Raw genomic sequence first — 10,360 nt, 5'->3', positions numbered from 1 at the left:
TGGGGGTGCCTCACTTGCTTCCACGCCTATGAATAATAAAATACAATACCATGCAATATTTGAACACGGTGATAATGAAAGCTAACAATGACAAATTAATGAGTCAACTTAACACCACATGTGGAGCAGGGGTGGGGGAGAAGGATTTGTGGCTGCTATTTGGACTCACATTATGGCTATTTCTGTAGCCGTGCTCAGTAGACAAATGATTTAGAATAGATTAAGCAAAATTTGAGGTACTGTATGAAAACCAGACAGGAGGTCCAACAAACTCAATATTTCCCATTTATTTGTTTAGTATTACCTCCAAGGAGCTCAAGGCAATGTACATGGCGCTCTTTATTTTATCCTGACAGCAACAGCATTGTGAGGAAGGTTAAACTGAGAGGCCTGAGCTCACCCAGAGAGCTTCACGGCTAATGAAGATTTGAACCGTCTCTCTCAGGTCCCAGTCTGTCTGATATATATATATATATATATATATATATATATATATATATATATGCAGCACGTGCACATTTATTTCTATGCACGTCAATCTTACCAAACATTTATGCACTTTTTTAAAGCTACAAAATTGGCGGCAGCAAAGTATTGGTGACGGCACAGGCAGCAGCCAGTAGCTCCCTCCATAGTGCAATGAAAACCTTGCACTGTGCAGACTTTTTGAGACTTTTTACCAATTCCCCCCCCCCTCATTAATTGGTGGGAAATAGTGGGGGGGGCAGGCAGGCAGGAGCAGAAGAAATTATTGACAAAACACTAATTAAAATAAGGGAGAATAATAATAATAATTTATTATTTATACCCCGCCCACCTGGCTGAGTTTCCCCAGCCACTCTGGGAGGCTCCCAATTGAGTGTTAAAAACAATGCAGCATAGGTGAAAGGTGGTGTAAAAAAAAAGTTGAAGCCTACTGAATCATTCACTGCAACTGTATCTGTCCAAGGGGAATACGTGGCCTGCTGTTTCTGTTTCTTGGCCTCCCCAGGTCTGAGATGATTCCACGGGAGGGTTGTGTAACTTAAGTAAGTTTCCCCTTCTGATCTTGCAATCTGCAGACTAGTCTCCCTGTCCCAAGAAGAGTCTGAAAACAAATGACCCTGTTCTGGAAAGATCCCCTTTTTCCCTACAGACCTCAACCACCTCCGTCAGAAGTTTAGGGTAATGAGAGGGCATTCTCCGTGGCAACCCCCAAGTTGTGAAACTCCCTACCACAGAGGTACATCTGGCTTCCTCACCTTTGGGCAAATGCTGAAGACATGCCTCTTCACTCTGACCTTTGATGCCTGAGATGTGTGCTTTCAGGGCCCACCCTATTCCTGTGACTATACTCTGTTTTAACCATTTTTAATTACAAATTTTAAATTGTTGCAACCCACGCTGGGACCTACTGGTGAAGGTGGGTTCATAAATTTACTGTGTATATGACTATGTTTTTTTCCTTTAAAATAACATGAAAAATGTGGGGGCATCTAATACATGGAGGCCATCTTCCCCCATTTTCTTATAACATGAAAAAATAGGGGGCGTCTTATACATGGGGGCATCTTATAGACGGTAAAATACGGTATTTATTAATAATAATTCTGAAGTTCAGTAGGCTTGCCCTTTTATGCTTCGTCAGTGAGCAGCTACCTGCGCAACTGGAAGAATACGGTGTAACATTTATGTGCAATAATGTCTGGAATAGCTGTTGGACACACATCAAGTCTGGTCAGCAATCAGATCTGCATAATGAAGGGTCTCATAATGCCTGCTCTATTTTTATAGGCAAAGAAATTGCTTCAAAGACTTTATGGCTGAAACTCTGGTAGAAGACACTCAAAACATTCTTTTCTCTTAAGGGATACGGTAGGCTAAGAAAATTCTGCTCCCTGTGTTTATTTCAGCGCTTGGTTACAAACACCTATTTGCATCAAAGTCTCCTTTACAACAAGGCTTGGCCTTGCTTTGCAATATCTTATTATTAAGGTAAATAATCTTCAAAGAACTCCCTGATTTGAATCTCTTATTCTTTGTGACATCCTATTTGCTGACTGCAGTTAGAGAAGTCGAGGGAACGAAAATAGCCACCCAAATGCAAAGACTTCCCCCCCTTTTTTGCTGTTGTCTTTATTATTTATGCTTCAAAAAGATACATCCCAAAATAGCATCTGTAGAAAATTACCATACGTACATGCCGTCAATAGAGTTGTTACACATTAACAAATCCTAAAGCTTGTACAAGTCATTCCAATCATTCTGAGGTTGAGACAGTGTGCGAAAGAGAAAGGAGAAAGATTATCTGCGAGCATAAAAAAAGTTGTTCACAATACCCGGAATCAGCTACCATATACTGTAATAAAAAAAAAACCCACCCTATAGAATGCAGCAACCTTGCAGCTTATATTATGTTGACAACAATGCCCAGAATGCTGACTGGTGTTCAAGGAATGATGACTGGAGTCAAACCTCTCAAAACGGGCAGCTTAACGGGCAAATTCTTTTTACCAATTTATAACCACTAGGACAACCTTTTGTGATGACCTCAAGGCGTAGATCTACACAGACGGAGCTTACAAAATGGGTTTGATGTGCATTCATCAGCTTGGGCATAATGCACTCGACAAATGTGGTCTTGAGCTCTGCTAGACGGTTGTAGCGAAGGAGTGATGTGGAGCATGGGGTTGAGGGCATGTGCTGTATCCATCGGGAACCCTGTTTGCCCACCAAGATCCGCAAGCAAAGAACATAATATGAACCTGCTGGATCAGGCCAATGGCCCATTCAGGGCAGCATCCTGTTCTCATAGAAGCCAACCAAATGCTTGTGGGAAACCTGTAACACAAGAGCCTTTCCCCTGTGGTTTCCAGCAACTGGTATCCATTGTTGCTTCCAAATCTCAAGACCTGTTACTGTGTGTAACAAGTGCCAAATTGTTTCTCCTCTGTTGCTACATCTAATTTTACATATCATGCCTCACATTTGTATATTTGTTGCAGAGGCACTGCATTTAAGGCTCATCCACAGTCCTACTTGACCTGCTGCTTCCCCCCCCCCCCCAGAAGAAACTCTCTGTTTACTGCTGAACCAGAGCAAATATCAATTGGTTTGCAGTGGTAAACAGTGCGTTTTCTCGGGGAAAGAAGCAGGGCAAACAAAAAACCTCTCGCAACCATGCCAAGAAAGTACGGAACAAGCAGAAGTGTGGACAACTGAAAACATAAAATGATTTGCAAGTAGGAAAACATGAATATTCCCCCATTATTTTGTAGCAGACCTGAGCAGGGCCTTCATCCTATCATGGTGAGCTGTCCTACGATTTATGGAGGACTTACAGTGTGGCTGTTGGCTCCTGGTAGTGCCTATATCTTCCCTTCTTCACCATGCATGGTGTCCTCTAAATGTTTTGGGCTACAGCTCCCATCACCCTTGACCATTGGCTACACTTGCTGATGGGAGCTGTAGTTCAAACATACCTGAATTAATTTCTGGGGAATCTGGAGCTGGAGGAACAAGACCACCACAAAGTATGCCCATGACTGGGACAACTCAACTGTGTGAACAAACTTAAATATGGCCTTGCTGGACCAGACCAGGTATCCATCCATCCCCTGTTTCTGTTCCAATATTGGCCAACCAAAGTCATCTAGACATTCAGAAGCGGGACATAACAATGCAAGCTATTCTTACTTTCAGTTCCTAGATTCTGATATTCCAAAGTAAATGCAGGTTTTTACATGTGAGCTCACCTACCTTATGACCCCATACACATAAAAATTGGTGAACTAAAGCAATGATCGTGCAGCTGACGAGGCAATGGTCTGAACTTTGTTAGAGAGGGGGTGTGGTTCAGTGGTAGAGTACCTGCCTGCATGCAGAAAGTCTTGGGTTTAATCCCTGGCGTCTCCAACTAGCTAGAAAAGACCTTGGACAGCCACTGCTAGACAATGTATATGAGGGACCACATCGCCTAATATGAACTGACCCAAGCCCTGAGATCATCATCTTTGGCCCTTCTCAGTGTGCCTCCTCCATAAGAGGCCCAGAGAGTGGCAAACAAGAAAGGGCCTTTTCTGCAGTGGCTCCCCATTTGTGGAATGCTCTCCCCAGGGAGGCTCGCCTGGTGTCTTCATTACATGGGCACCAGGCGAAAACATTCCTCTAATATTCTACAGCCTTTTAAATGTGTAGGGTTTCAGGCAAAGATATTTCCCCATTGACTGTTTTCTGCTTTTATCCTTTGTACTGGATATGCCAGGGGTTGAACATCAGACCTTCTCCATGTAAACCAGGAGAGCAAGCACATTTCCCTGGAAGACTTATGAATCTTCCCCTGTAATGTGCATCTGCAGGAAAGCGTATGGTTTTGTTCTCACATTAACTGAGCAAGGGTGTCCTCCAGTAGACTCAAACTCCATGAGTCCCTGCCAGGACAGGACAGTGGTCACGGATGATGGAAATTGTGGTCCAACAATGTCAGGTGGATCACAAGTTCCCCAACCCTGCCCTAGAATATGCCCTGGGATGCATTGGGGAGTTCTGTAGCAGGCAGGTTGCGATGGCCGGGCGGGGGGGGGGGGGTGTTGTCCCTAGGCAGAAGGTGTGGGAAAGATGCCCCAAAGGCAAAAATCTGAAAACTACCGTAGAATGGCCATTATGGTGGTAACGAGGGCAGGCTTCTTTTCTATGACAGATTCAGGCCGTTCCACAGAAGCTGGAATATCATTGAAAAGGTCACAAACACGCCAACCCCAAAACCCAGACCCCTGCAGGGCTGCGGAAGGGGCACCAGGTAGGCAATGGTGTGGAAGAGTCGAGCCGCAGTAAATAGTCTGAAGTGAATCAAGGCTGTGGTTTCAGAAACGCCCGTGAAAGAATAGAAGAATGCAATGAAGAGGTATGGAATGATGTTCTCAAGGTCGTTGAGATGGAGTCTGGAGAAAGAAGGAAAGTATGAGTCAGCATCAAAAGAGCTCTTCTGGCTGTTTGCTGCCAATCAAAGCAACTCCGTAGATGATGTATAGCCAACATAGCACCGTCCAGATGTTTCTGATCCACAACAGTCATCATCCCTGATCGCTGGTCAGGCTGCCTTCAGCTGATGGAAGCTGTAGCTCAACAACATCTGGAGGGCAGCATATTGGGTACCTCAACATAAACCAATCACCAAATGCACCCATTTTTTGAGTGCAAGGATTTGCAGTAGAACTTTACCGCTCCTCTCTCTGCATCTTCCCAAAATCTGCTTTGGGAAAGCCCCAGAATAGATTTAAGGGGTACACAAGGGGGAGGTTCTGTGGAGCAAGTGTAAATCCCTGCACTGATGGATACAGAATACCTACAACAGATACAATGCACGCTACATCTTCTACATATGTAAATTGTTTCTTCATGCAACTTTTTCCTTCTTCTGAAGAGCAGGATAGAAAGCTTTCAAGTAAAACCAATAAAATACTCTTGTTTTCGTAAAAGTCCCCTCAGCTACCTTCGCACGCGCTCCACATACGGATCAGTCCTGACAGCCTTTTTCCCAGCCTCTCCTTTACCCAATGCAGCCGCATCTTCAGGGTTGGCGAATGCCTGTTCGAGGGCATGAGGAATAAATGCGTTATTGTTGTTGTTAGGTCCCGCAACATTTAGAACAACTTACAACCACAAAAATAGGGTGATCTTTGAGCTGCGCCCCCCTGCTCCAAAAAGAGGGGTCTGAGAAGCACCCCCTGGCCAGCCCCAAAGGCACCATTTGCCTGAGGAGCTTGTACCCAGGGCTGCTGCAACAAATAGCTGTGCAAGCCTTTGGGAGGCAGAGTTGCAAGAGGGCATCATAAGAGGGAAGGAAGGAAAGAGGGACAGAGGTCAGTTTTGCCCGCAGCCCACCTGGCCATCATTCATGGCACCCCAGGGTTGAAAAACCACTGCTTTAAATGTATGGTGTGAATGAACCATAAATAAAGATTTTGAGAGCTCTGTGTGCAGAATATCAGCCGGTTTCCAAGAAACAGTTCTGGATCCTGTCCCTCTGCAGAGGGCAACAGACCATCTTCCTCTCCGATCACATTAGTGGGTTTCCGCCTTTTGAAAAACACCATTGGGCTTTCCATTTCCAAACACATATATTTTCTCACCTGCTTCTTCACTCTTAAGTATCCTGTTAGAGGGCTCATCAGCATCATTTTTATGATGATAATGACTGCATAAAAAGTATAGGCCTTCACCACGTCCATGTCTACTATTTCATTAAGTTTAGTCATTTTGGCCCGTATCCCCTGGAGACCTGGGATGGAAATTGAGAGCAAGAATGTTATTTATGGAATGTTACCTTTACCTTAAAAGCAGTGCAGCAATGACTCTCATAAAGGGACCCTGCATTTCTGGATTTGCCACTGCACTACTGCTTGAAGGACTTTGTTCAGTCCCTGGCTGGGTCTGATGTTTCCCCGTCCCTGAAATAAACATTCCAGTACACAATATACTCTCAAGTTTAGAGTAACCTGCTCCTCCTCTTCTCCCCTTTCTGTAAGGTGGGAAATGGATGTTTGGAAGGGAAGAAAGAGTGCAGGCAGGAATAAACTGCCTGGAGCTCTGGTAATCAAAACCCAGCTTCGATTGATCCTTGAGAGAGAACTTAAAACAACAGGTTTTACCACATTGCAAAGGCAAAGCAGAAGAAGAATGAACTTTGAGGTGAACAACTGAGCCACTGGCATGGGCGTGGGGAGTAACCTTTGTGCTGCAGGTTTTTTGCCAGGAATGCTTTGGAGAGATCACACCTCCTGAGATAAAGTTGCACCAGCAACAAGGTGAAAGATCAAAGTCTGTGCCCAAGACTGCAATGACTATGCTATATGCTAGTGTGCATTGCAAAGCAGTGAGAAACCAGGGCAGTTTCCTACTGCATTTCCACATGCTGTATTTGCCTGCATAGGAATGTGCTTCTGTGCAGTTACCTGCATAGCACATCCTTGCAAACGCACCTGTTCATTCACTAATGGCCACAGTGGCGGAGGCAGCCTTTCAGACTAGCAAAAAAACTTTTTTAATCTGCCAGTTTCTCCAAGCAACTGCAGGGGAGTTGCACTGGCAGCAGTTCCAGAAGAAGTGAGGCACGGGGGAGGATAGGCCAAATAATTTGCATTTAGTTGGGCTTGATTGAAGTGTGCTTATAAAAATAAGTGCAATTCACTCAATCCTACTCGCATCGAAAAGTGGAGAGATTTCTCCTTCTGCCCCCTCCCCCCTCCTGCAAATATATCTGAAATAGACACAAAAAAGATTAACTGCATTTGCTGTTCAAAGCAATTCGTTTTGAAAGAAAGTAATGAGTCCTTAAGCACTTCATAAGTCAATCATTTGCTACTATGCAGAGATGTGGATTATTATATTTTAATAACCAATGGCAGGCATCTTGAATATATCCACATTTTTTTTATAAAAAACAACAACACCCACTACCTGGTCTATGGACATTTCAAGCGGGAGAACCTGTCTTATCAGTGCCAAGAGAGAAAGTTTAGTAAAGGAACTTGAAGAACCAGAAACATTTGGCAGTTGATAAAATTAGCCCCTCTGTTTCCAATGTACATATGTGAGTGTCATCACTTAGGTAGCTAGGGATGGCTGGGGCCCATAGAGGCTGGTAGGGTGAAAGGCAGGGAGGCTGACAGTAGGGGGAGCCAGAGCCACCGACAGGCAGAGCCAACTGATTCTAGAACTCTATGCCAAGTTCCACAGGCATTAAGGAACAGGAATCCGACAGCCCCTGGGCTGGCTGTAAGTAAGAAGGCATGCAGGTGGGAGCTGGGGAGGCTGTGGTCCACTTGCCCTGATAGATCAGCTTCTACTCTTTGTAGCCAACATGGCACCAGGCAGGCAGACTAGGGACATGTCCGCAGCCTTGGGGAAAACCAAGGTTTACAAAACATGTGATGGAAGGAGGCAACCCTAACATGGAATGGAAGGTAAAAACAGCCCCAGGAAGGAACACGCACAGTGACTACAGGATGCTGAGATTTTTGGTTGGGGTGAGGAGGATGAAAAGCAGGGCGAGAGCCGGGTACAATATCCTGGAGGAGTACATGTCCATCTTGCTGGAACATTGAGGAGGTGTACACCACGCTGCAACATTATGTTGCAGTTCCCCCTTGCAGATAGAAAATACAGTGGTGCCTCGCAAGACGAAATTAATTCGTTCCGCAAGTCTCTTCGTCTAGCGGTTTTTTCATCTTGCGAAGCAACCCTGTTAGCGGATTAGCGCTATTAGCGGTTATTAGCGGCTATTAAAGGCTTAAAGGATTAGCGGATTAGCTGCTAAAAGGCTATTAGCGGTTTAGCGGCTTAGAAAAAGGGGGTGGGGAGCGGGAAAAAATGCAAGACATTTTCGTCTTGCAAAGCAAGCCCATAGGGAAATTCATCCTGCGAAGCGCATTGAAAAACGTCTAGCGGGTTTTCCGTCTTGCGAGGCATTCGTCTTGCGGGGCACCACTGTAACGCCTGCAGATGCTGAAGAAATTACCTGCTTGAATTTTTGCTTTCTAGAACCCCACAGGGAAACACAGAGGAGCAGCGGCTCCTCTTGTTCAAGAAGGCTAATTTTCATTGGTGGAAACCCTGTGTCAGTGAGGCAAGAGGAAGTTCACATGACTAAAGGCTCCTCCACCCAAGAATTAAAAACTCGCCTGCACTAGCAAGCCACATTCTCCCTGCTGATTTTCTATGTGCAGGGTTTATATAGATATATCTGTATCACAGAGCATTCAGTCATGTGACTTGCAGTCTGGCATTTTCCCTCTCACATAGTGGTTTGCCTTCTCAGTAAAACCAGGGCCTGTGTTCCTCTAGCTTCAGGTAAATTCCATACTTAAAATAATAAATCTATAATAATAATAACACTCTTCAAAAACTGGGAAGTTAAGATGGGCAACTGCATTAACTAAATAAATTAGGAAAGCCCAGAAATAAATTGTGCAACTGGAGACCTAGAAATGCTTTTGTGGCTCCACTAGCACCTATTCGCATGCTCTCTCGCTCACCGACCTCTCCCCTGCTTCTTGGTCTAGCAAACCATAAGGTGATATTTTCCTCGAGAGAGTGAGCATGCTAAGTTTGGCAATGTAGAAAATGTAGGAGGTGAGGCCAATGAGATGATTTTAGATTTCATTCCAAGATCCCAAAAGGGCCTGAACATTTCCAGTATGTATTGCACCTGCCCTGTCAAATGCTACAGACATCAGCTCGGGAGAAGGCCACAGTGAGTTCTGTGGGACTTACTCCTAGGCAAGCGTTTGTCTGTCTCTCTACCCGTCTATCTATCCGGTTGCAACTTCAATCTCCCCACCTCCAACTTCCCACACTGGTCTGTGAACCAGAAAGCCTTTGTCAGAAGTTGCACAAGCAAAACACAGAAAGCGAAAGCCCAGCCACGCACACTGTGCTCTTTTGTTGTTGTTGTTCCTGCAAAAAGCTTTTACTGCAAAGCGTTAAAGCCAACGCACCTTTGTCTTTTTCCGGATCCACACAACACCACCGTTTTGGGGAAGCAAGACTCTCCTGCTGCTGTTTTAATCTCTCTCCAACAGACACAGCTCCCTGCCTTTTCTGCCCACTTCACTCTCCTCCCTCAACCCTCCCCTAATGGAGTCTCCCAGCTTCTCTTGCTCTGCAGCTTGCCTCACACACCCTCCAGCTCCAACGGGCTCCTTCCCTGGCCCTCCCACTTGGCTGTTGTACAGCTTTTTCTAACTCACACGCACAGTCCCTTGCAATGTGCTCATTAGCCTTTGCTCTGCTTTCCCCTCCCTCCCCTGCTGCCCAAGGCCTCGTGCTTCGATGCAATCCTTGAACCAAAATGTGGTGAAACTAACCAGAGTGCAGAAATGCTCGTCAGGTGCCTTTGAATGTGTGCAGAGGGCCTGCGTACACACCATACATTTAAAGCACATGGTGAAGAATCCTAGGATGTGGAGTTTGTCAAGGGTCCTGGAAGAGTACCTCTGCATAGGGTAAACTACGGTTCCCAGGATTCTTTCAGAGAAGCCAAGTACTTTCTGCGTCACATTCCTGCTTAAACAGGGCATCTTAGAGGAAAGAGGAAAATAAACAGGCAGCAATCATTTTCAGGCACATGCAATTGATGGGCAGAAAATTTGAGGTCTTCTAGGCAGGGAAATGAAGATCTCCCAGGTGAGATGTTGGGGAAAGCTCTCCCAGGTGAGAGCTGAGAGGATCCATCACTTTCTGTGCATGGCAAGTGTTGTTGTTGTTGTTTAGTCGTTTAGTCGTGTCCGACTCTTCATGACCCCATGGACCAGAGCACGCCAGGCACTCCTGTCTTCCACTGCCTCCCACAGTTTGGTGAAACTCATGCTGGTAGCTTCGA

At 45.3% G+C, this 10,360-nt stretch overlaps 1 protein-coding gene across 1 annotated transcript; it reads right to left on the bottom strand.

The window, feature by feature from the left end:
* Positions 1 to 1,868: 1,868 nt before the first annotated feature.
* Positions 1,869 to 9,691, bottom strand: MGST1 (microsomal glutathione S-transferase 1). The gene is made up of 4 exons (XM_083402515.1): positions 9,477 to 9,691; positions 6,111 to 6,259; positions 5,471 to 5,565; positions 1,869 to 4,919 (listed from the first exon to the last, which is right to left on the bottom strand). The coding sequence occupies exons 2-4, from the start codon at positions 6,234 to 6,236 to the stop codon at positions 4,670 to 4,672; spliced, it is 471 nt and encodes a 156-aa protein (XP_083258641.1). The 5' UTR covers positions 6,237 to 6,259; positions 9,477 to 9,691; the 3' UTR covers positions 1,869 to 4,669.
* Positions 9,692 to 10,360: the final 669 nt, after the last annotated feature.

The sequence above is a fragment of the Podarcis tiliguerta genome, assembly GCF_965153285.1.
Source record: "Podarcis tiliguerta genome assembly, chromosome: 10".
NCBI lineage: Eukaryota > Metazoa > Chordata > Lepidosauria > Squamata > Lacertidae > Podarcis > Podarcis tiliguerta.
This window is presented reverse-complemented; position numbering and strand designations above follow the sequence as displayed.

Bases quoted from the DNA above. Each gene is read 5' to 3' on its own strand.
- MGST1 (XM_083402515.1), bottom strand. From the start codon at position 6,236: ATGACTAAACTTAATGAAATAGTAGACATGGACGTGGTGAAGGCCTAT. The intron at 5,566-6,110 runs GTGAGAAAATAT...GCCCTCGAACAG, and splicing joins ACTTAAGAGTGAAGAAGCAG to GCATTCGCCAACCCTGAAGA. The intron at 4,920-5,470 runs GTAGCTGAGGGG...TTCTTTCTCCAG, and splicing joins TATGTGGAGCGCGTGCGAAG to ACTCCATCTCAACGACCTTG.